At 40.1% G+C, this 26,605-nt stretch overlaps 3 protein-coding genes across 3 annotated transcripts in view; 2 read left to right on the top strand and 1 right to left on the bottom strand.

Annotated features, from left to right (window-relative positions):
* The first annotated feature begins 8,365 nt into the window (after positions 1–8,365).
* LOC136441759 (uncharacterized) lies at positions 8,366–18,742 on the top strand. Its single transcript, XM_066438221.1, has 17 exons — positions 8,366–8,571; positions 9,283–9,413; positions 9,715–9,844; positions 10,416–10,484; positions 12,333–12,439; positions 12,775–12,859; positions 13,123–13,290; positions 13,803–13,889; positions 14,313–14,407; positions 14,779–14,895; positions 15,112–15,172; positions 15,288–15,398; positions 15,700–15,764; positions 15,893–15,964; positions 16,512–16,614; positions 17,026–17,092; positions 17,331–18,742. Exons 1-17 carry the CDS (start codon positions 8,419–8,421, stop codon positions 17,444–17,446), a joined length of 1,737 nt encoding a protein of 578 aa, XP_066294318.1. The 5' UTR covers positions 8,366–8,418; the 3' UTR covers positions 17,447–18,742.
* Positions 18,452–21,200, bottom strand: LOC136441777 (protein C10-like). Its single transcript, XM_066438254.1, has 3 exons — positions 21,006–21,200; positions 20,323–20,499; positions 18,452–19,457 (listed from the first exon to the last, which is right to left on the bottom strand). The coding sequence occupies exons 1-3, from the start codon at positions 21,052–21,054 to the stop codon at positions 19,315–19,317; spliced, it is 369 nt and encodes a 122-aa protein (XP_066294351.1). The 5' UTR covers positions 21,055–21,200; the 3' UTR covers positions 18,452–19,314.
* Positions 21,201–21,403: 203 nt separating this feature from the next.
* The window catches only part of LOC136441760 (zinc finger CCCH-type with G patch domain-containing protein-like), a 98,097-nt gene continuing 92,895 nt past the window's right edge, over positions 21,404–26,605 (top strand). Inside the window, exons 1-6 of the mRNA XM_066438223.1 lie at positions 21,404–21,586; positions 22,839–22,938; positions 23,330–23,493; positions 23,797–24,030; positions 24,411–24,505; positions 24,939–25,001. Of these exons, the coding sequence (XP_066294320.1) occupies positions 21,539–21,586; positions 22,839–22,938; positions 23,330–23,493; positions 23,797–24,030; positions 24,411–24,505; positions 24,939–25,001 (704 nt within the window). The 5' untranslated portion in view covers positions 21,404–21,538. The remainder of the gene's footprint in view (positions 21,587–22,838; positions 22,939–23,329; positions 23,494–23,796; positions 24,031–24,410; positions 24,506–24,938; positions 25,002–26,605) is intronic.

Below are 26,605 nucleotides of genomic sequence, written 5' to 3'. Positions count from 1 at the left end.
TCAATTGTAATGTTAGTATTCTGTAGCAGATCTCTGGAAATTCATGAAATTATTTCAACCATATGGATTTTATTAGGAAATTTGATGATCTATGCCCTCAGGCATTATGAATAGGGTCACTTCTAACCTGTGCGCCTTACTCTAATCATTACAATTATGGCTGGATATTTATGGGGTTTGGAAAGCCCCAAGTAATGGGCCCCCTAGGAGACTGGTATTTAAACTGTCACTTTAGATCATGCAGAGATCCTAGTAGAAAGAGGTCAGACCTTTAGGTGTGTTGGTCTGTGCAAGGAGGTTGGTCTGTGTCATCAAGTAACCATCTACTCTTTTCTGCCATCTCAAAACAGCTAGTTCCAGTCAATTCCTTACAGAATCCAAGATGCTCCCAGGTCACAAATCGTTGGCAAGCAATTTCTTGATTTCAATCACACACAGTAGCCAGCCATCCTTTGCTTGAAGCAAAGTTTTAAAACATAACTTTTCTTTATCAGTTCCCATTTCAGTGCATAGGAAGTACTAAGATTCACAGATAAGCTTATCAGCGTTCAATGCTACTTTTGGCTGAGAAAGTTGCCATAGCCTCCTCATGGGAAGTGGGGAATCTATACATGTAGTTTCTTTGATAACAGTCAAGGTTCCTGATGCTGCAGGTATGAATGTGTGTGGTCTTGGCAAGGTGTGTCATGGAACTGAAAAGTTTCCACTTACTTGAGTTGGGGTTACTTTACCAGATTTTATGAAAAGGCTAAACTCTACATAGACAATATGACCCTAAGCAAATTTTGGTTTGTCTTCTTTCTTTCTTTCTACCTACAAATACAAAATGACATTTGGTCCACTGCTTTTCACACGATTTCTAACAAATTTGACATCATTTTCTCTTGTTAAATATTTTGTTACAAGTACTGTAGACTGTTAGATTTACTTTTGCTGAAAGCCTCGTAAATGCTTCCTTTGGTTTATATGTCTTCTTATTTGTAAGTTGTCACATGCATGTTTTGACCCCTTATGCCTTCCTTTCTTAACAAAAGTTTCAAAGTTTGAACTTAACACATACATTGTAAACTTGTTTCTACAATGAACAATGGAGCTGTCTACATGTGGAGTTGAACATTGAGTAGCTGTTTCAGACAAAACACAAAGCTGGCCCTGGGGGGACACATAGCTGGCTAATATCACCTTGCACCAGACTCCGCAGAAACCTGTTCAGTGTCATGGCACATGCAGATGTGTGTCCCTGTGAACTATGTGTCCCCGTACCGCTGGTATGTCCCAGTGCAGGAGTAGGCCAAGGTTCAACAGGCACTGGGTAGTTGGATTGTGTACACAACTAGAACAGGCCTTGACCAGGTTACCCAATCAGCTTGCAGTACATCTACAAGTACATTTATTTATCTACAAGTACATGAACCTTAAATGGCCTTGATCAGTTCTAGTTATAATTTCCACATTGTAGAAACTGTGCTTTGTCCTTTCTATCATACGGAATAGACATTTCGATAACACTAGAAACAATACTTTATTTCTGAGTGTCACCTGTTTTCAGCGCTTGCTTATTATTGAGTGTACGTGTAAGATATTGATTGTTGTAATATAACCCCTGGTGGCAATCCTTTCCCACGGACCTACGATAGGATCTTACTGAAAGCCCTAAGCCCTACCGGTATTACACCACTTTCCATTCCCTACTCTTCCTGACTTTGGGCAGATGATTGTATTTTTTTCATGAGTTGAGTCCAACATTTCACAGTAACTTTTTGCATCAACTAATCTTTTTCTCACCTATTAGACTGACATGAAAATTCCAGGCATGTGAGAACTGTAATGGCAGAGCTTCAAAACTACAAATCAGTTGCAGTCAGGCCAACAGTTGGATTCGAATTACCCAGGGTTACAGTGATAGCAGTTGGCACCTTACCAGTGTTCTCACCAGAATTTTTTCACAGCATAGGGGTCAGGTACAGAAGGCCAACTTTACGCGGTGCAAGTCACGCGTGGAGTGCTGAAGACATGACCAGAGTAGGGAGTCTGGCATGTTCCCACAGAAAATTTGTAAATTCATAACCCAATGAGACATTATTTCATGCATTTTGAGGGATAAATTTTGTGAAGTAGAGTTTTTCCTCTGTCACAGCCTCATTCTAAAGCCAAATATGAACTTTTTATAAGATTTATGAAGGGTCACAAGGTTTGTCCCAGAAAGAAACACCCCTATGCTGGTTGAAACACAGCATAGGGGTCCAGATCACAGCATAGGGGGTCCAAATCACAGCATAGGGGGCCCCTATGCTGAAAAGGCCTGGCGAGAACACTGCTTACCATATCAAAACTTCTTGTGGCAGAACCAATTGATACTTACACATCCAGACATAAGGCCACATATTAATTTCTTGGTTAACAGATTTTTTTAAAAACTGCTAAATTCCAAAATCAACATGAAAACAGAATCTCAGAGGAAAGTCGGTACTTTGGTGTACACAGTTTCAGCAAGGAGGTTAATGGTTTCAGGGAGTGAACAGGGTCAGGTGCAAGTTTTCACCCCAGCCTTCTGTTTTCATGATTTTTTTTTGCTAAAATTAAAAAAAAGTCTGTTAACCAAGAAATTAAATTGGTGTGGCCTAAGGGTCATTGATGAGCCTACTCTCTAAAATAGAAAAAATCCAGGTTATTTACATGTACATAACTGTCAGAAAGTTAGCATGGTAAATAAATAGTACAGTACATGCCGACTACCATGATGTATATGTACATACCATCATGGGAAACAAAATTGCAGGAATTTGCAGTGGCAACCCATGAATCGTTAAAAGCCTGTTTGCTATGAGCAAAGATATGCAACTGTGTGATTTATAGGGTTGTGAATAAGCTTCACGTGAGGTTCTCATCTAAAACTAAACTGTGTTCAAATTTCTATGCAGCAGCCTGCTTTTTCTGTGTAAAATCAAGACAGAAGCTATATTTGGGATCGGGTCACAGAGCAGGACATACATGCAGTGGTTGTGACAGGTGGGAATAGTGAAAAACAAGTCTGTGGGAAGTTGCGGTTGAGAGCCAGGTTTTCTGACTGGACTCTCTTTTGCTCAAACAAGGACTTGTTTGGAACTGGCTCCAATCCACCAGGAGAAGGAATGTCAACTAAACCAACACACCACACCGGGCAGAAATGAGGAACAGCAGAGGAATTTCCCAGAAATGTCCTGGCAAAAACAGAGCCAGGGTTGGAAAATTGCAAAACAAACTTTTCGGCCAACTGAGGATAAAAGCAACAAAACATGTTAGAATTGGCTACCTTCGGAGGTGTCCAAACCCTATAAGACAAACCAAAATACACCTATTATGGTAAGGTAGAACATAGAGCTGTTATAGGCTAGGCTAGCAGGGTGGAATGTATGCTATGTGTTTATGTTGAGAGGAACAAGCTATCTGTAATCAATCAACAGCGCTGGGATAGACTGCTTTCAAATACCAACAGTGACTGACTAACAGGCTTTTCATGCATATATTTGTATATCATTAGTAGATTTAGAAGGCTTCTATTTTGTTAAGTTATATCTTAAAACACAAACAAAAATGACCTGGTCCTGAATGGTCTTGACTCAATTTTGGGACACAAGCAAATAAAAACAGACTGTTGGTGTCTGATGCTTTTTGTACAGTATTACTCTATCATCTGATAAAAAATCTACATACCTGAACTGACAATGTTCATGATAAGACAATATTGACCTGACAGCCTTGATAGCCTCTGCTTCTCAGGCAATAGAACATTTTTCCAGCATGTACTTTAAGTTTAATACAACCTACTGTGAGTTCCTAATAGGTGCCACAAATCAGGCTTGTTTTCTCAGACAGAAGTAGTTCATGTGGAAGGTCCATGTGGGAAACACATCTCTGACACAGGTTGGGGGTCAACTACATTATCTGGGTCGCGAATTTTCCCTCCTGATACTGCATACGGTTTGGAGTCATCCGCCTGTAATATCCTGGTCTTAGTAACAATATCTACCAGAATCATACCATCTAATTAATGTGACTAAAATGATAGGCCTCTTGATTTAGGCGGGCTTAAGTAGGCTTATTTGAGGCATACTAAGGATGGCTGACTAGAATTTCAGGAAGTTCCGGAAACTCTACCAACCTACCAGTAGTGCTTGTCGTTCCTTCCTTTTACACAAGATAATCAAATATCAAAGCAGCATTTTGACAGAGATGACAACTGCTGTGTTCAAGTATTATCCTATTTAGATCCTACAATGTGACACAGGCTATTTTCACAAGGATTCAATTTCAACCTTCCCTTGAGATGTTTACAATGACAGACATTTTGACAGTTTGACCCCTCGTTCTGTGCCAAGCACCACCACTTCCCTCTGCCTTGTCACCTCGTGCTAAACGCCTCTGATACGAAAACGAACGTACACCGACCGGTCCTGGCGACATGATGTGTATTGGTTAATACCACGTTGAGGAATGTCACACATGTCGAGGTCCTGTTTGTACTGTGATTGTGGCATTTGGCCTGGCCTTCAGCCAGTGGCTGTCACAGACATTAAACCTTGGGTAGACAACATCTGTATATACACATATCATCATACCTCAGGCTCAGGAACACATGACTACATGCTATCACTAAAAACTACTGCCGTATGATTGGAGAACCTTTATCTTCTTATCTATTAGAGATCAAAGAGACAGGTAAGTTTGTTTTTCACACAAGCAGAAGGCTGGTCTCTATTTCTGGTCAGGAGGTCAGGTCAAATCAGACTGAAGAATTTATTTGCTTGCAATTAGAACAGGATTGTCACTATGATGATAAATTGTTTTATTTACATGTAGTGTCAAGACTCAAGAAGAGAAAATTTCAAGCCCTCTCTCTCTTGAAAATGGGGAGGGGGGAAGCAGTCAGACCACTGTGCCTGGTCACCTACAAGTAACACGGCCACATTTGCTCTGGTCTGCTGAGCAGACACTGCCCCAGATGCCCGTTTACCTGCCTCCTTTGTTCCTTCACAGCTGTGTATAAACACAACCACCTCTCAAAGGTGATAATGGAAACACTTTTTGCGACAAAGATATTCTACAAGCTGACAACATAATGATGGCTTTTACACGCGGATTCCCACCTTTGGAAAAGAGGTAATTGTAAAGTATGGATCAGTGGGTGGACGGAGTGTTTCAACAGCTGAAAGGCACATCTGGTTTTCTGGGAAAAGAAAGATTGGTGGGAATCACATTCTGCTGCATTCCTCTTACTTCTATCAATGAAAACGTACTGGAGTATGTTCCAATACTGCAGTGTAGGGTCATACAGGTTACTACAATGCACTGCTCTTTGTATGTATTTGAAGCAAAGGCATTACACTGTCGTACGTTTGGTACGTGTGTTGTTTGTAAATTGGGATGGTGATCACATACTAAAGACATAGCAGCAGTAAAACCTAGACAGCTCTAATTTGTGATAGTCACTACAATTCTTTTTAGCTATCACGTACATGCATCTCTTCTGAAAACTTCCTTTCTGCTTTTATTACTAATCCTGTGATACTATCTGACAATCTTTTGTTTTGGCTGTGGCTGGCATCTTTCCTTTGCTAGTGTCAGAAAGAGGTCAAGCCCAAGTGAATCATCAGTTATCAGTGTTGCTATCCCTGACACTGTATAGACCGTGCTCTAAATCATTCATTACCCAAGGCTGTACAAACCTTGTTAGAAAGGCAGAAATTAGGAGTTATGTTTCATGTGTTTTATGAAGAGGCACTTTTAGTCATTGACTGGTAAAGGTACATTGTTTAAAGTCAAGTGAAATAAACTGACAATAAACTGACATGGTCTTTCTAAAAGACTTGAGAATAACACATCTTATCACATGTTGATATTAGAAAAAAATCACAAGAGCACCCATTATATCAAGTTTCCAAAACATGATTTACGACATGTCACTTGGTATTATACAATAATACCTTCCACACAGGTAGCATGTTTAATTATGTCAGCCATTCCTGTCGTGTATTGAACATTAACAATACCTAACACATGGCTTCCTTATTATTGACTTGTCTTCGTTTGTTTTCACAGTGTTTAACAACAGGGAACCTGTCATCAACAGTGAAACCAAGAAGCTCAGAACAATAGAAACTAATGAATAAATCATCATATTCTAACAACAATACACCATTTATTGTTGTCTTCTTTCTGTAGGAAATTTTGATCAGTTCTTCTATTTGAAGTTCTAAGTCAAATTTACACGTCTAAACTTGCTACTAATCAATATCAATAATGTTACGGTATGAAAAAGTCCCTTTCTTCAGCTTATCATTTATGTTGACAATGGAAACATTCTACGAGTTAATTCCCTTTTGGACACAAGTAGTACAACAAAAACAGAACTTCCTAAGACATATTGTTTCTGGTTTCTGACTTTGTGGGATATACCAGAGAAATCCCATCTGTAGCACAACTTCCTCATTCTTTCAACACGACTGCGTTTCTTCTTCTCCTAAAGAAATTCTGGGAAACTTGATATTCCTCTTTCTGTTTTGATGATTCAAAGTATTTCCTCTTTCTGATTCTTGGAAGAGAGCAGGAATATCTGTTTTCCAGGAGTTCAACTGTTGGTTTAGGGTTATGTGCATGCAGCTTACGACTTCTGTCAACAAAGAATTATTCCTGTGGTAACATTATTTGTGTTATTTTGCATTAGGGAAAGGGGATCTCGAACTGAACGTACAACATTCTTTATACAAGTAGTAACGTTACAGCTACCAGAAACTTAACGTGGATACCCTGAGCAAAATGGATGTTTCAAACAGTTTTGTAACTTGGAAACACATTAGTTAAGTTCGTCTTTTACCACGATTAACAGATACGCCCATGCTCTTTGTATACAAACACGTCTATTTGGCTGTGTAAACATCTCTTTCACAAGTGGAGGGCACTGTTACAAGGCTACTTAGACTCCACCTACACTCTACTGTATTTTCTGGTGTTACTAAGTGATTGTTTAGAAGAATTCTTGAGAAGTTTGCGATTCTATCTGCGCATCTTAAGTTTCAGGTCCCTTTAGAAGCCCCCCTCCCCTTTAAAGTATTTTGCAAGGACAAAAAAAGACTCTTTCATCAGAATCAAATGTCCAAACAAAGCTAATCAGGAAATGTAGACTTAGTGTCTCTTTGATCTCTCTACCTGTGCTTGAGGGGAGGTATGGGGAGGGGTGGCCGCGTGTGCTGTAGAGCTTCCTGTGGAGAACCTTGGGGTTTTCTGCACGTAAAACACGGGGGAACCCACACAGGCTTGGCCACAAGAAACTTCCGCAACAAGAAAAGAAAAAGGAAACACGCGAGACTTTCAGTCTGCGACCAGTCCAAAATAAGAAAGCGAGACACCAAAGGGGATATCCAGGGTAAGTCAGACGATCTTAGAGAAACAGAGAAGTCTAGATCAGTTTCAACAACAACACGGAATTCGGGAAAACCCAGCGGTATGCGATGGAAGGCATTACGATCACGTCGACCAAGTACAGAGTGACAACCAGGGTAACACACCAGGGACAGTGGCCCAGCGCGTGTGTTCCGACTTACCATGCTTGTCGCTGCCTTTCCCCGACATTTTACGTCCCATCAAGCGTCCGATTGAAGTTATCTCTGTATGAAGAGGCTCATAGTTGTCCCAGACGGTCTTCACAAATGAGCTACTGCTGTCTAAACAAGCCCGAAAGTCGTGTGTACGTCGCCCGAGCCCCAGTGATTGCCGATTTCCGCCTCTTTTGCCAAGGCCGGAAATGACCGTGGAACGGAATGACGTACTTCCGGGTCGAGAGAGAAACCAAAACACGGTAGTCAGCGCCGACCAGCGACATACTTCAACATTGCAGAAATGGTTGATGATATAAAATTCAGTACACAGGAGTGGCTGACAGTAACTTGATTTGTTTCTTGTTTGTTTCTGGTGTATTTTGCAGCTATTCTAACAAGAGTGGCCACCTTGTCCTAACGTTATATCAAATAGAAGCAAAAATGCTAAATACATGAATAACGTTACATGCGCTTTGAGAGCAAACCTCTTTTTCTTCTGAAATAGGCTTTTGGGTAGTTGTACTCTATTTGCCATGCTTTAGTGCAAGGAGGTTATATAGACTATAGCGTCATATAACCTCCTTGTTTAGTGCTAAGGGATTTTTGTGACTTTTTGCTTTTTGAGATCAAGGTTGAGGTTTGGTGGTTCCTTAGATAATTCTTCCCATTGTCACAAGCATTACGAATCCTGTCTATAGTTGCCATCTGCCGACATGGACCAAATTCTATCGGTCCCCCGAGTAGTTTTCTTGGGTAGTTTTGATTTTATGTCGCAAACTTGAATTTCCCGCCACCAGGACAGACCATTTAAAAGGCTACCCACAATCCACCAGGCGGGACAAACATGGCGTCTGCAGGGAACCGTATCGCGGAGCTGTGTGAGGAGTTCTGGCAGTGGAGGATGCGCGAGAGCCCGGAGTTCGCCACCTCCACGGGCTGCCACACGTACGACCACCTGCTGGATTCACACAAGCCGCAGGCTTACGAGAAACGCATGGTGAGTCGTACAGAACTTGCCATATGTTTGCGGTGCGTGGCAACAACTTTCACTTCCGCCTGCTAAAATATGAACCATTCAAATTATTCATGAACTATAACAACTAGATATCACACTTGTTGCAAATTTTGGCATATTGTCTTCTCATACTCATGGGTTGCGATGTGTGACTTGTACAGTTTAGCCACTCTGACGTCAATTTCTCGGGTTTAGGGTTGCAGAGCTGAGATAGGGTCAGACCTGGGTCAGGGGGCGTGGCATGTTTCCTCAGGTGTTCGTGCCGCGACTCAAAATATTGATATTCTAACGTCACAGCAGACAGTTCGTTTTTGACAAGCTCAAATTTCGTCCTACTTTTGTCCTACTAGAATATTGCAATTGTGCAGTGTATTGGAGAAAACCTTCAGGTTTTGTGTGTTCTGAATAATCCTGGATATTTTGGAGCTATATAAATCAGTAAGGACGACCTCTCATGAATATAAATCAATCGGCAGTATTGTGTGATTGGGAAAAGGATAGCTTGCTAGGGGTACTGTAAGGCATAGGCAAACAATGTATTCATTTCCCTTGATTCATAGGGAAAGCTATATAATTTCATTTTTATTACTGACATTTTATTATTTACTGGCCTTCCTGAATTCAGCATACATGTAATACTTAGGCTTCCCAAGGTTCCTGAAATTTCCTCAACTTCGGTATAAATTCTGATAGGTGTTCTGTGAGAAGTTCCTGACGACAGTCCAAGACTGCGATGACAGCGGTGCTACTGCTGAGGAGAAACTGAGTCTGAGGCTGCTCAAGACTGAGATCCAGACTTACCTGGATGGCATCAAGTTCAGTCCGTAAGTGCTTTCTACGTAACATTTGAATATCTGTTATATTGTAGTATGACAAGTTTCTCCTTTCATTGATGATCTGTCAAAATGTCAGTCTGTATGTTGCAAAGGTTAGTGTAATAATATAGCCAGCTGCTGCAGCGTCATGTGCCTACGAATCTATTAAGCCGAAGGGCGGTTATGCCGGCTGTACAGATACAGGTTTTTGGAAATCAGGTAAACAGACACACTAGAGCCCTAGCAGTCTAAAAATGATACCTTTTGCATTATTTCTAATGCTTACAATTTCTGATTGGAAACTCCACAGCCATCTGTACCCCATCAACACTATGGAGGGTCCACATGTAGAGTTTGAGCGACTGATCTCCTTCATGAAGTTCAACAGCAAACAGGACTATGACATGTACTTCTCCAGGCTCAAGGCATTCCCTACTCAGGTCAGTGAAGAAATGTCATTATTGAAACAAACATTGCTCAAAATCCTTAATCGTACTCATTACTTATCAAATGTTATTGCTACATATAATACTAGTATATATATATGAGGCTACATCACTTTGATCTGCTCTCGGATTTGTCCGCTTTTTTGTTTCTCTGTCTTGAAAACAAAAATATTGCACATATGAGTACATGATCAGTTGTAGATTTCCTTACATTTAAAAACAAAATACCGTAAATGTAGAAATCTTTGTGGTGGTTTTATGTTCACAGTTTTTGCAGTGAACTCTTTACCGCAAACGTAAAACCGCTGCAAAAAGCCATTCTATTGTGTGACTGTAGCACTACTATATTGTTTCAAACGTGAACTAAAAAACACTGCGAAAACATTCGATTTTCTCCTTACCGCAAAATTAAATCCCCGTGAACATTTCTGCATTTACAGTATGGTCTGATACCAATAAGTGTTAGTGGAAGTGAAGCAGTGTACGATTACAAATGTGGTGCCACACTTAAGTACAGTATAGTGCTTAATGATGCAACAGATGTATTATAATATTATAATTCCAGGCAACAGAGATGATCAACCTGATGAAACAAGGCATTGCAGAAGGAAGAACTTATCATCAGTTCAGCATGGTAAAGCACTAACACTTCCCAAGGCAATTATTCAAACAACACATTTGATCTACTCTCACACAGTACATCAAACTACATTTAACATTTGTGTATCAAAATGTAAATATTTAAATGAACCTTCCAATTGACATATCGAAGCTTCTGAATAGCATGTCTTTCAAGACTTGCCAATACTGTTGAAAATTAAAGTAACAGGCATGTGGAAATGGCAACAGCTTTGTGTAGAAGGGGGGAGACTATTGTAAAATATCTTCCTATTTAGAAATGATATTATTATGTTTCGCCAACGAAACATATTGTTTTTGTCAGGTTTCTTCTTCTCCTTCTTCTTCTTCTTCTCCTGTCAAATCTTCAAATCGCTTCTTCTCGGTGGTCCGTCGACCAAATTAGCTGAAATTTGGTATGCAGGTAGAGTACGTGTATACCCCCAGACCCTTTTAAAATTTCTTTGATATAAGTTTTTAAAATGATTTTATGGAGGTTTTTTGGTCATTTTCACACAAAAGTCGCACATGATGGCCTCCAGTGCCGTGGTGTTGAAACCTGAGGACCTGAAATTTTGTTTAGTTGTGCATTGGATATTTACCCAAAGGACCCCATTATTTTTTTTGGCATACACTACTTGAAAATGATTTATTTTGCAATTTTTTGATGCAATTTTTGGTTATTTTCTGTTGGGGCCAGCAAGAAGTAGGTCATACTGTAACATAAGCCCTCCTACACTTTCCCTGTCTGGGACTTAAAACCAAGCAGATGTCAGGGGGTACCTCTACTAATGGTATTACAGAAAGTTATATGTACCTTATGTTACATGGTACGGATGTTATATTTGAGATGTAGGTACCTACAGGAAAGGTGACTACACCTGACAATTACTTATGCTAATGAGGACCTAATTCGCATAATGTATGCATAAAGTTGTATGTCCCTCACCGTTAATGCTGCGGATGTCATCTTTGAGATGTAGGTACCTTTAGGAAAGGCAAACACACCTGGCCATAAATTATGCTAATGAGGACCTAATTTGCATAATCGATGCATGAAGTTGTCTGTCCCTTACCGTAAAAGCTGCGGATGTCATCTTTGAGATGTAGGTACCTTTAGGAGAGGCGAACACACCAGGCCATAAATTATGCTAATGAGGACCTAATTTGCATAATCGATGCATGAAGTTGTCTGTCCCTTACCGTAAAAGCTGCGGATGTCATCTTTGAGATGTAGGTACCTTTAGGAAAGGCGAACACACCAGGCCATAAATTATGCTAATGACGACCTCATTTGCATGATTTATGCGTAAACTTGTCATTCCCTTACCGTGACAGCTGCAGATGTCAGATTTGACATGTACGTACCGTTAGCACAGGTGATCACACCTGGCGATGAATTATGCTAATGAGGACCTCATTTGCATAATTCATGCATAAACTTGCATTTCTCTTACCGTGACAGCTGCGGATGTCATCCTTAAGATGTAGGTACCATTAGGAAAGGTGAATGCACCTGGCCAAAAATTATGCTAATGAGGACCTCATTTGCATAATTTATGCATGATGGTGTATTCCCCTTACTGTAAAAGCTGCGGCTGTCATCTTGAACATGTAGGTACATGTAGGAAAGGTGAAAGCACCTGGACATAACTTATGCTCATCAGGACCTCATTTGCATAAATTATGCAGAAACTTGGATTTGCCCAGGAGTTATTTTGGGACAGCCCACTTCTTGCATGAGGAGTATGGGCGAAACATCCTGAATTTGCTCTTAAAGCAAATGACGGCCAGTCTAGTCTGGATTGGATTTTCTTTGGAGGATTGTCTGAATTTATATGTATTGATCAGTGTTTCTCCACAGATTGGTGTGGGTGATGCAATACAAGACCTGGTCAACATGAAACCAGAAGACTGTGGTATCTACGAGCCTCTGAAGAAAGTTCCAGAGTCCTTTGGGACGGAAACAGTGTATGTTTGGCAGGTACTCTGTTTGTAAAGGGTCATAATAAAGGTACATTGGTGATGCTGACAGGTAGAAGTTCTTTCAGATACTGTAAGGTATTGTTATCTGCCATCTGCAAAAACTCATTTGTAGCTACAAAACCTTTTTTTTTGGTATTTATTCTGTTCCAAGATTAAACATGAGATCATGCACCATACATATATCTTCTGTACATACACTCTTTAAAACATAATAATGTAGGTTAGTTAACTCATATACCTAAGGTACCCAAATATGAGCATGTGCATTAGATACGCAGTATAAGACATGTACATCATAATTTGTTTTGCCACCTTCACAGTTCCAAACTGCAGGCTGAGGGTAGAGCCTTGATACAAGACCAGGTGTTTCCGGCATTCCAGAAAATCAAAGACTTCATAGAGAAGGTATCAGCTTAAGCTGTCTTGAATTTTGCAGTATTTTCTTTCAATATCCAGGGCCTTTTCTCTTGTATGTCTTGACAATGTCAGCCTGTAAAATTTTCAAATGACATACCATCCAAGTAATGATTATAAGTCTAAGCCCTGTATTGTAAAACGGAAAACTGACATACACAGCATTGGTGACCATTGTTTTTTCTAAGACAATGGCAATTGAATCTGCTATGATAGTATGGCATCACAGATGAGTCTATGTTTGCCTGCTCCAGGAGTACATCCCAGCCTGCCGTCCTTCCATAGGCTGCTCCTCCCTGCCGGATGGTACGGCCCACTACGAGGCTGTGCTGAGGTTCCACATCACGTGTGACATGACGGCACAACAAGTACACGAGACAGGGCTGGAGGAGGTGGCTAGGATCCGGGCTGAGATGCAGAAGGTACAGGATGATCAGTAGTACATACCCAATACAAATCTACATCAGTGTGTATAAGGCTGTATTCACCTCTCTCTATAAACATAGATAGTTTTCATACAGATGTATGGGAAAAAACATTATGCAGTGGACGGAATATTGGAAAAAAATTTCATCAAATATAGTCACTGTGATGAGTTGAGCAATTGTAACTAGGCCGGACATGCCTGATAACAATTTGCAAAAGAGGTACCATGCCAATCAAGGGTTGAATGGTGTCTAGTTGTTATTGACAGTTGCTTTATTCACTAGTTATTGATAATCATATGTAATTCACCAGCCAGGCTGATTGCCTGGAGTCTTGCGTATGCACATCACATTCTGGGTACTTGCTAGGAATAGTTACTGTAGTTTGAACCATCCATCCAACTTTTGTAGGGAGAAGTAGTAATGTAAAAGCTGCATGGACATTAAGAAATGAGGAATGAATGGTAAGATATTTCTGTTTTCTGCTAACATATATCTATTGTTTTCAGGTTATGGAACAGGTGGGATTTTCAGGAGAGTTTAAAGACTTCCTGGAACATCTTCGCAAAGATGACAGCTTCTACTACCCATCAGAGGTGAGCGGGAAAACTGGACTCCTATTCTGAACTTGATGTCTGCTTTACAAATAGCACATTAACACACAGTTTTGATAGTTCAGGAAAAGTTTTTTTCCTTGTAAACTTTTGGAAGTACATTAAGTAAATAGTTGGGAAGAGGATGATCTCAATGGAGTTTTCCATGTACACAGAAATGTATGCTCACGGGTGTTTTGAAAGTGGAAGCTATGAGGCACTTTGCTGACTTCGGAAATGTGACAAGATGTAGAACTTTTTGTGCACTTTTTGTGCACATGTTAAAGGTCTGTTAGGCAAAATCCCGTAGCTATATATATTCCATGCCTTGCCCAAATCATGAGCTCCAGTATGTCTCTTGAGTCCTATTTTCAGTAGATGATAGACTTAAATCAAGTTCACCAAGAAAATGCATTAATTCAACAGGAAGAACTACTGAATGGTTTTAAGGATATTGTGAGCAACAAAATCCGTCCAAAGCTTCCGCAGCTCTTCAACGACATTCCAGACAATGAGCTCAGGTATGTAGAAACTTTCCTCCCTAAATGAAAATTAACAGTGTAACCTGTTATCCATCCCCATTTTCTCTCCAAGGTAGCCCTATCCTGTACCCGTAGCTCAGGACCTGTAGCCCTAGCCTGTTCCTGTATGAAAAACGGAGCAAAAATAGGAGTGAATACCAGGCTTGTCTAACTAATGATAGAGTGGCTGGACGTCATACAATTTTTCTCTCACACGTCAATCTGTCTCTTTTCAGATCGGAAGAAACTCTTTCACACCACTGCAAAGACTACACTTTGTTCGTTATCTCAGCACATTCTTTCAATGCAAATGGTTTTGTTCATGACACATCAAGCACTGCAGGGATATTAAAATTGTTTTTCTGTTCTAGTGTGACACCTGCCCCACCCAGCATGGCAAACAGTCCCGCAGCATTCTACCTGGCACCTAGTGATGATGGGAGTCGTCCAGGGATCTTCTATGTCAACTGTTCAGACGTCAGAAGCAAGTACGGGCTGCAGTAGATGAAAATGTTGCCTTCTCTGATACAACTCTGTGCAAGTTTTGCTTTGGACAGTTTTCCCATTGATGCTACAAATGTTCATTTGAAATTAAGCAGATTTATTTTCGCATCTATTCCACTGTCCTGAGACTTTTTAGGTATCATTTGTAATATTTTGACAGGAAGTTCCTCACAGCACTGCAATCTTTATTATTTTTATAGCCCCAAATATGAGATGATGACCCTGAGCCTCCATGAGGGGGAACCAGGACACCACCTACAGGTGGGTTAAAGTCATGTTTAGTTTCTATATACTAGTATATACAAGAATTGTCTATTTTCAAGTGCTATATTCTGCAGGCTAATATACTGTACCTTAACTATGTCTTTTGATGCAGGCTTGCTACTCCCTTAACCAGAGGAACTTGCCGAGCTTGAGGCGTTTCTTTGAAGACCGGCGGTACTACGAGGCCCCAGGCAGGTTTGCCATGTACACTGCCTTCATGGAGGTGAGGATAGCATTGATAACTCTGACATTATAGACTAGAAAATGCACTCTGAGAAAGCTAACCTAAGCCAACGTAGCTGTTCTTTTCTAAAACGTCCTTTTGCCTTTCTCCCTTGATCTAGGCAGCTTGAATGGCTATTCTTGTGTAACTGTCTATCTGTGTATTCCCTCTGCTGTAACATTCTCTGCTGCTTATACAGTATATATATTCCTGTACAAATAGATATTACTATTCCAACAGAAAGACCTTTTGAATGTCAGCGCAATGCCATTTACACCACTAACTTTGTGTTGTTTTCCAGGGCTGGGGACTGTACTGTGAGTACCTTGGGAAGGAGATGGGACTCTATCAGGACCCTTATTCTCTGTAAGGAAAGTTTTATACATATTTGTTCACATTTGTTCAATTACCTGTGTTAATCCTTTACAGGCATGCTCCATATATCAAAAGACTTGTGACTAACATATGCTAATGTATCCCTTTTTTCTATTAAGGTTTGGCCACCTGTCCTTTGAGATTATGAGAGCCTGCAGACTGGTGGTGGATACAGGCATGCATGTCATGGGGTAAGATCTGTTCATGTTCATATTTTGTCTACAAACTAGAAAACAACGTAGTAGATGAAGAAAAGTTTAAGGTTTGTCAGGAAGGAAGTGATGTTGATATCATATGAATAAAGTCAGAATAAAGTCCTGGGGGAGCCACACGCTCAAATTTCAACCACATAACGCCCGGACAGACTCTTACAAATATTCATACTTTCCCCGCACAATCCCCAAGTGGAACGCCCTGCCTGGCGCGGTTGTTACGGCTCCCACCGTTGAGTCATACCGCGCCAGGCTGGAGGCCTGCCCGCCTTAGCCTGGGACCTCCTCCCCCCCTACTTTGCCCCTCGCGGGGTTATCTGGGGGTAAACCAAGTTGAAGTTGAAGATTTGAAGATCCAATCAATCAATCAAGCTTAAGACAAGTAGGCCAGTTCGATTAGAAATGGGACTGTTGTTTCTTTTTATATGATGTGTCCTTTAATATCATGTGCACTACCTCAATTTAAAAAAGGTCGAAACGCTATCATAACAGCATTGTGATTAAACAATGTTGCTCACTCTTCCAGCTGGTCCAAGGAGCGAGCTGTTCAGTACATGAAGGAAAATTCTGCTGTGTCCCCAAAACACATCGAGATTGAAGTCAACAGGTACATCACTTGGCCAGGACAGGTGAGTCTTTGCAGTTTCCTGTACTGCATTTCTCAGATTCCTATACTAAGCATCAGAGGATGGTCTTACATTTATTGTTGCATAAATCATTGAGACATGATCATGACATTTAGATCACCAGGCCACATTTATCTGTAGGTAAACACAATGTTTTCACCTCATATTATCATAATACATGTTGTGTATTCTCAACGTAAACGCTTAAATCAGGCTTGCAGAAATGGTGATGTACTGTACAGAGCAAGTGTAACAATTCTTTTTGTGTCCCTTTTGTTTCTGGAATATTTCTGCAACACGTTTGGCCAAGACCTGACAGGGATTAGACTTTTTTTATATAGGCTGAAAAGTCATGCAATGATTACACTTAGCAGCTAAGTGTATAAATAACAATGGTTCTTTTTACCTGCCCAGGCCTGTGCCTACAAGATTGGGATGAGGAAGATCCAGGAGCTGCGAGAAAAGGCAAAAACAGAACTGGGTAGGCACTCATTATGTTGGACCATTTCAGATTTATTGTCGAGCCATGCGAATCCTTTTTGGAAAGAGCAAATGACTAGTTTGTATATGTGGTGTTGCAACTACAACTTACTCTATTTTTAATGATACATGTTTCAGAACTTTTGCCAATCTAGATCTAGCTTTCGTTCTGTTAATTCACATAGCATATGTAGCATTGATAAGACTTCTTCCCCTGCTAATCAGTTGTACATTTTCAGGTTCTAAGTTTGATGTCCATGAGTTCCATGCTGCTGTGCTGGGCTGTGGCTCTGTACCTCTCAACATCCTGGAGGAGGTGGTCGACCAGTACATACAGGACACCAAGCAGAAATAACTCTTCCATTATAGTGGATGGCATACAACACAGTCTCCAGGGGTGCCTAAGTACATGTATCCAAATAGGTTCTTTTAAATTAATTCAAACTTCTACTCAAAGCATACAAACTGATAAAGGAACGCTACTAGTAGCTAAAAACCCAAGGAAACATTTGAATTTTTATAAAATCCGTCATTTTTTTCATATCAATGCGCGTGTTCTAACTAAAATTCATATGAATTTCATACAAACTGTAGGTACCCCTGATCCCTTCCTGAAACTCCAGTACAACAGCAACTTTTTGTCATCAGCAATCCTGGAAACATCCAGATTGACACTTATGACAATCAAGTAAAGAAGGTTTCACCACTCCACTGTGTTAGGACATAATACCTGACTGTATCCATTCATTAAGCACTTTGTTAAAGTTACCAAGCCTGCATTATCTACCTGCTGTATAGTTAGATTGTTTCAAGCAATTGGCTTGTCATTGACTGGGAAAAATACTTAAATAAGTGTCACTATGTGAAGTGAACATCAAATCAAAAAAGTGTGATTAAGCTTCCTTATTCTATAGCTTGGAAATTCTTCTATAATTCATACATGTAGGTAAGGTATGCATGGTGGTAGGAATTGTTGCAAAATATCATGATAGGATACTGACTCCTTAAGTCACATAATTTAAGCATTCCCTAATACAGAAAGTCTGGCCAATTGTTGCAGCTAAAGAATGGTTCTGCTAAAGAATGGAAGATATCTTATTAAGTTGTGAATCAAACAAACTGTGTGGAAAAGCTTCTTTATTATAACAATGATAACTATGAGTCTAGAGCAATTATGTCAATAGTACAAGATACCACATACTGATTCTTTGTGTAAAGAGCTCTTATCTGTAACATACATTTAGGTAAAGTACAGAAAACATTGGTCAGCTGAAATATCGGAATTTATTCAAAAAGACACTTCTCACTTTGATAGTCTTGGAAACTGTAAGCTTGAATTGTAAAGAGCACACAAATCATTAAGTATTTCTGCTTTTATTTTTGGACATGTACTGCTGAAGGGTATACTTCACATTCTCATACCACATAGATAACATTGTGCAATATCATATGATTAAGAGATTTTATACAAATCCAAGTGTACAACTCCTCAAACAAAATGATATTTGATAAAGATACTACGTGTCACAAACCTAAGGCTAATTTTTACAATCTGGAATAATACTTAATAGGTAGAACTTAGAAGTACAGTGTCATTAAAAAGGCCATTGAAGCTAAGAATCCTAACAAAATGCTGACAGTAGATCACAGAGTTGTGCTTCGTGTGCTGCATTTTTTCACAGCTCCAAAGGCTATGTATCTCATGACCTCACAGAAAAAACTGCAATGAGATACTTCTGTATATGTATTTCTTACTACAAGGTCATGATAAAAACTAAAATATTAGTATACACGTCATATTCTTCTGAAATGTGACATACAAATAATTAATCCATGCGAGGATAAAAAATTACTTTCTTTGCTGGACTTGTCTAGAAAACATTGTCATTGTCTAAAATGAGACAATGCTGCAACATTTCAAAATACAAACCAAAGAAACAAAACATGTGGAATTCACAATGACAACAATAGTGCAACACCCCTTTCTGATAACAATCATCTCAATAAAAGATTCATTTGATGTAGAAATGTTCTATGTAGACTTTCACCAGCTAGAGCTGCAGTGTGTCATAGCTTATGTCTGCTACATTCCCATAATGAGAAGAACTTTTTTCTGGAAATTCAACCCATTTAGTGACAAAAGACAATAATACCACAGCATATCATCATTGAGGTGGTTTTGTTGTTCAGTCTATTGTCTGTATGACAATGATACGTCCTATCCTATGATGTTGCAACATCTTGTGCTGGGGTGGGGGGTGTTGCCATCTGGGGCAGAAACATGGATTTCAGGTTGCTGGACAGGTTGGCGATTTCTTGGTCCTCCAGCTCATACTGACGAATGGCATTTGCAAATTTAACAGCTCCTAAAGAAAAAAATGATAATGAACAAAATGTTAGATCTAGCATGAAAGGTCATGTGTTGGTAGATAATATACAATGTATAATAAGAATCACTCATAAACAAATTGTCAACCTGTATCATCAGATTGAAATGGTCAAAAACTTGTATGGTCGAGTCACTTGACCTTTGCAAAAATAGATGTTAATGGTTTGTAGTGAACAGAAGACATAAATCACTCTTTGTAATTGAAATTCCCATTCACAAGCAACTTCTTGAACTGAAGAAATGTCAAGTCAACCCTTAAGAAAGATAACAATGTACATTTTGTATTCTCAATTTTAAGACCACATCTGATATGACAACAGAAAAATAAACATATCCTGCTGTAGGCTGACTTTTGTACACTTCTTAAGATCAAAGGTTATCAGGAATAAAAGGTGTTTCAGTTGCCAAGCAACATGATTTAGTGTCCTAGTAACATTGGGATCACTGGATTTATCAACTAGGTTACAGTTACCCACTAGCAACAGAATGAAATAAATCTACTAGTACCTGTAGTGTTATCATGTACACAATGTTATGTATTTTTCTGGGCCATCACCAATTCAAAGGTGTGGCACTGCTGGTGGCACAATTCAAAAACCTTACACAAGTATGAAATTGAATGCATTTATGCTCAATCGTCAGTCAATTTATCAGGGGTGCCTTGGCCTTCATACGTACTTAACAGAATTCATACAAGTATTAAGGAATACATACATAAAAAATTTACAGAATTCATACGAATTACAATTCACAACAAAGAAACATAGAAATTCTATGGAATTTTAAGTTAGGCACCCCTGTTTACCAATTCGATATTGCGAGAGCAAACATATTCTGCTTACCATCTCCATCTGCAGAGAAACCATACTTCTGTATGACCTCCTGCTGAATCTGTGTCGCTACGGGAAACACGATCTGCATCATCTTCATCATGTCGTTCCCCGCCTGGTCCCGCGCCTCCTCCATCCGCGCCATGTTCTCCGGAATGGTGAAGGCATTGATGACGTCCTTCAGGGCTTCTGTAATGAAAGCAGTATTACACTTTTCTTATTGAGCCTGAACACACACACGCAGTCAATACACATGCACACAGATACACAAAACGTAAACACACATACACAATACATAGACATACACAAAATACACAAACAGAGATACACACCCTAGCCATGGCGACTACAGAAAGAGCATTTTTGCTTGCTAGTTATATACTAGAACGGGCTAGTATATAATGAAGGACAAGCAAAAACGCCCTTTCTGTAGTCGCCATGGCTAATGGTAATACACACCCATGATACAAAATACACAATTTTTGTCAGAGAAACACAAACACACACACACACACACACACACACACACACACACACACACACACACACACACACAGAGAGAGAGAGAGAGAGAGGAACTGAGTGAAGTTATACGAGTGTCTATAAAATCAAAGACTTGCTTTCAAAAGGAGATCGTTCATAATCGGAACGTTACGCTCACAGTGTAAAATGCTTGAACTAAACTTGTTCTTTACCTCTTGCCTTTTCTAACGTCAGTACCGACTCGTTCGTTGAACTGGCCATCTGAAAATCAGGTCCACGTGAAAACCGACGATTTTGTTTCACAACAGAAGGCAGGACAGTGGCCCCGTTATACGTCTGACAGCCGCGGATCTTACTCGTCACTAACTCAGACAGCTACTTCCGGTTTGACAGTATCTTTGTGATGGTTGCTGTCTTAAGCAGACATTTCATTGCCTGAAAGAAATATTCCACTATACTTCTAATAATATGGTCAAAGTTTAATAACAAGGTCTGTATACGTTAGCAATTTCACGAAGAAACAAATAAAAGATCCTTCAGCTATAGGATAATCTTTTTGGAGCATTGTATGAAAAGAATCTATTCATTTGAATCAGGCGAGTATTTGTCAACAGTAGTCACCTAGATTAGCGATCCCATCGTGCAGCGCTTCTAAGATGGCGCCTTACTCAAGATTTTAAATGGGCCAAAGTTTTATTTATCGAAAATTATTCAGATCGGAAAGGTGAAAATATTTTTCTACATCATGGATGAAGAGACATTGATGGCGTCAATCCAGAATTATAAGGAACAGGTGAGATTTCTTCTCATTGGAGCAGTATCAGTAAGATTTGCGTCGTCTGATGGGGAGGGGGGCAGACGACGATCGTTCCCGTATGAGAAACTATCGAGACGTAACTACGGCTCCACTGATTCCAGTGTTTGTGACAGGAAAAAGACAGTGATACGGCACGCTAATAAATATTCTCCATATAAACACCATCACACAGCCCAAAGCTTAACGTTACTGCGATCAGAGCTACAGAAATGTATTTCAACTTGACATTTTTGCATAAAGTAAGGTGCAGATGCATGACGTTACCTCATAAGGTATACTAAAAATGGTAGAAATAAAAGTCAAATCTGCACCCCAACAAATGAACCTTGTCGATGTCATTCATTCATCAACTAGTTCTTACTTGCTGATTTGCCTGAATTCCACCACCTTTGCTGAGCTTGAGGTCCTACAGCCTAGTAGTACAGGCTACTAGGAATCCTAGTCAACTCGCCCCAAGTCCAACTCGCCCCAACTATTTACTACCAACTCGCCCCAAATTAGAACTTATCAAAATTGGTTTTATACTAGTTTTATATGCATGAATATTACTTTACATGCTAACAAAACCTTCTGACTTAAATTTAACTTTTTTTGACGTACAGTATTTGCAAAGTACTCGCGTTCAGTATTCGCTGGCGGACCCGGTCGGCATGTCCGCCCGCCATGACACCGTGCACGGCCGCTAGCTCTAGTCTCAAGCATATGGCGATCCAAAAGACTGCTGAGGTCTATGTGCTAGGAAACTAAGAATCTTGGAGCATGAACTTCAATAATAACTTGAGCCAGCAGTCAGCCATGCTTGAGATTACTGTGAGCAGGCGCAGGTCCCGGTGAACCCGGCGGGCCGACTTGCAACACGGCCCGCCGGCGCTTCCTGCATCAATCGGCGTTAAATGCCGACCAAAGAAGAGAAAGTTGAAATTAGAGTCACAAGGCTTTCTAAGCATTTCAATCAATATTTAGAAGTGGGATATATGCATATGAAACCAATTTTGATAAGTTCTAATTTGGGGCGAGTTGGTAGTAAATTTTTGGGGCGAGTTGGACTTGGGGCGAGTTGACCTGTTACCGCTACTAGTAGGCTGAAAGTGTAACATAATTTACTGGTTGAATACTTAGAGAGACAATTGACTCATAACTGAACCAAGCTAAACCCAGTACTTTGTTTAGCGATATCTGTTGCCAAGCACTGTTCAGTATGATGTATCTTTGTAATTTATCATTACAGCTGTCCCAAGTGGAGGTTGCCCTCTCTGGTGGTACAGAAGGAATGGAGGAGCTGGTCCAGCTAAAACATGACCTGGAAGAGCTCATCACACTTTCAGAGGGTATGCAGGACTTCTATTCTTTCTGTTCTGTGCATGAGCATTATCATTAAAACCTGTGATATATGTACCAAACTACTTTATTTAGAACAAAGTAGAGTCTATATGATACTTTTCCAAAATGATATAGGTGATTGTGAAAGCCTCTCAACTACCAGATGTTGGGAAGCTAAGATCAAGACAGTCTAGTCCGGGTGCCATCCTATTCGGTTTACCGGGGCTCTCATAATCGCTCCCTCAAAAAAGATGGGAGCTCCTGTAAGCTACTAGTAAATAGGATAGCGCCCAGGCTAAAGACAGTTGTGGTCTTTGATGCGTTTCTTTGAATAGCAATGTCGTTAGCAACTGTTTCCCAATATTTGACATTTCCCAATTTTGTATCTTCTACTACTAGAGAGCCTACTGTCCATCAGGAAGAGTAAGCTGCTTGGTATGCTGGAGTCTTCATCAGACACTGCTGGAGGGGAGTCCAGTACTGGTGCAACAGGGAGCAGCTCTGATCCTCCAACGGCGGAGAACACACAGGACTCTATGGATGATGAGTTTGCAGCATTTCAGGTTCATGTAAAACCCTTCAACAAATTGCTAATGATTCCGTGCAATGCCTGCCAATCAGATAATTACCTGGAAAAACAGTAGAAAATCCTGTAACAAAAATTTGCTTGTTTTTCTCACTTGAGACTTCACCATGTGATATGTCATTTCACCAATATCATCACAAGTAGGTCATCATTGTGAATGGAAGGGAACAGGCTTTCCATTCGTATAAAGTACAAAGTCAACACTGAATGAAGGATGGCCATGGGTTGGGAACATAACTCATATTTCATGCATACATGTTTTTTCTAAATATATCAACAGAAAGCAATATCAGGAGAGGCTGGGCCCTCTGGATCTGGAGCCTCTCCATCACAGACAGCAGCGCTCTGCGGAGATGATTCCAGTTCCTCGGGTGAAGACGATGACGACCCCGACACTGACATCACCGGGATGAAGTGTTGTGCTCCCTTCACCACGGACTGGGGTGTTCTACAGTACCACAATGCCATCATTCTCGGGGCGGAGCCTTTCACTCAGGAAGTAGAGTTCGCAAGAGTAAGTGGCTGCTGCATATTGCAATTTACTTCAATATGGCACAAGATCTAAAAATTTGAAATGTCTTATTCCTTGATCAATCTTGTATGCCTCAAGTTAATGTTTGAATTAGTGTGATATGATCCAGCCTGTAGAGGTCCTGCTTATGAGTCACAAGGTTTGGGTTTGATCTGATATCTTATCCTACTGGTAGGGGCTGCAGAAGTGCTTCCATCTATTACTAGTATTTGCCTCTGTGCAAATTTCCATACAGAAGAAAGTACATTTGCAAATTACTACTGTTGTAGAAACAGTGTTCATTGCTTGTTCTGAATGTTCCTCTTCCTTGCAGCTATTATGTGTCAAGCTGCAGCTAAAGCGTGCCTCCTTGTTTTCTGCAGGTGAGAGTGATTTTCTGTAACCCCATAACCAACAGCATGCTGCCATGCTCATACTTTCTGGAGGGAAAATGCAGATTTTCTGAAGAGGACTGCAGGTAAGAGCACCCTTTCACAGCAGGGGTTTATCTAAATCAGGAAAGGGGGGCGCTGCGCCCCCTTGTTTCAGCCCAGCACCCCCTTGTCGAATTCTGATTTTAGCTTAATATCCAGCATACAGCCTTTACTCAGCAATGGATTCTTCCATAAACACATACAATTCGGTCCCTCACCTGTGTGTGCTCCCTCTTATTCCGTTTTTCTAGAAAAACCCCTGCACAGTATATCATAATACATTAATTTTATGATGATCACAATTCCTACATTTTGTATGTGTAAATGTGTATCAATTAATTCCAAAGTGACTTGACTATCAGTATTGAGCTATTCATGACAGGCAGTTTTGACTTAATTGGGATTTGATTAAATATCATTTTTTCCATATCATGGATGCTGTAGTTATAGTAATTGTGTGTTTCCATGACAACACAGGTTTTCCCATGGAAACTTGGTGGCTGTGTCAGACCTAAGACAGTATAAGGAACTAGACTTCAGGTAACCGCTTACATTTCCTTATCAAATCTTACATAACATTGTGTGTTATGTTCATTAGGCCACACCAACTCAATTTTATGGATGACATCCGCGCGAGCATTGATTTTCGCCTGTTCTCAAAAAAAAAAAAAAATCACCTCCAAAGAGGCTCCGAAACTTGTAGACTCATATTGCCGCAAAGGGGCAGAATTGAGCTGGCTTGTCGTAATACACTATATACACTCACATTGTCCAACACAACTGTTATGTATGTGACTTGGAGTGATTTGAAGAGGGCGCCGCCCCTCATGAGCCCAGTAGTATTTTGTTAATGATATGACAACACTATAAGTGTACATGTCTGTATTGAACTGAATGATATTATCTCTGGCCGGGTTGCCTACAGAGTTTGATGTTTTGCTCTGACTGAAGGCGTGATGTTGTGAACACAGCCAAACACATTTTGTTTTGTTTTTCTTTGAACGGCCAAATGTTACATATGGGTCTTTAAACCAGGCATCATCCATGTTAAAAGCACTTTGATATGAGCTAATTCCAACAAATAAAAACTAGTTTGTTTTTTACACTGTGTTCTGTGGTTTAATTCGCAATTCCAGCTATGTAGTCCTCCGGTTTATCATTTTTTTTTTTGCTAGATTTTTTTTTTTCTCGCTCTCTCGCATTAGTTTTGGGGACTCCAGAGGATGTCATCCATAAAATTAAGATGGTGTGGCCTTACATTAGACTGATAGAATTGCAGCTGCAGTTTGTTCAGCATCTGATAGATGACATCGGTTACCCATAGATGTCCTCTGTAAAACCGGAATCAGAAACTACAGCTCGAAACAGCTTATGATATTAATGTTTCAGTTACAGGAAGGTAGGAGTAATGGCCCAGGATTGTAACCATATCTTCAAGGTTTTGTACTGCAAAAATGGGATGATCAGCTTTCAATCAACTAAACCCATTCGGAATCTGAGGTCTACTAATTCCTTTAGTGTTGCTAGTTGTGTTACCACACATGTGATGTGCATATATGCCTTGCTTTGACCTATTGCATTTTCTATAGATAATAAGACTGAGTCTATTTATAAAACAGAAAAATATATTTCATCCTCTTGTTCCCTTCACATGACTTAGGAGAACAAGAAACTTTTCTAAGACTGTAAGAGATAAAGGATAATACCCCATTTGGTTTTTACTACATATACGGTAATGTTACTATATCTGCAGACATCTGTAAGAACTGGATTATTCCTACTTTCCAACAAGATACCCCTGTGCTTGCCCCTAAGATATTCCTGGAGAGTGACCTTGACACCTAGTGTGCAACTGCTCTCAATATGAACAGACATGGGATCCACTTATTGCATCATTGAAACCACATGCAGAGTCTAACCACTCTATCTAAGCCTTATTTGATTCTACATCTCTCTGTCAGTAATGATAAACATGAAGATGTATCTGCTTCCAGTTTTGCAATTAGTAGCTAAATATAGGCCCAAAGCACAGCAGCGGTTCTAGCTATAGGACAAGTCGACTATATTATGACCACTAGATGTGTAGCTGCTATTCTGAAAGCTCTGTTTCCTATCAGTTATAGCAATCAAGATAATTTCTGTAG

Source organism: Branchiostoma lanceolatum, chromosome 9, assembly GCF_035083965.1.
Source record: "Branchiostoma lanceolatum isolate klBraLanc5 chromosome 9, klBraLanc5.hap2, whole genome shotgun sequence".
NCBI lineage: Eukaryota > Metazoa > Chordata > Leptocardii > Amphioxiformes > Branchiostomatidae > Branchiostoma > Branchiostoma lanceolatum.
The sequence above is the reverse complement of the archived record's forward strand: the minus strand, read 5'-3'. Positions and strand labels throughout refer to the sequence as shown.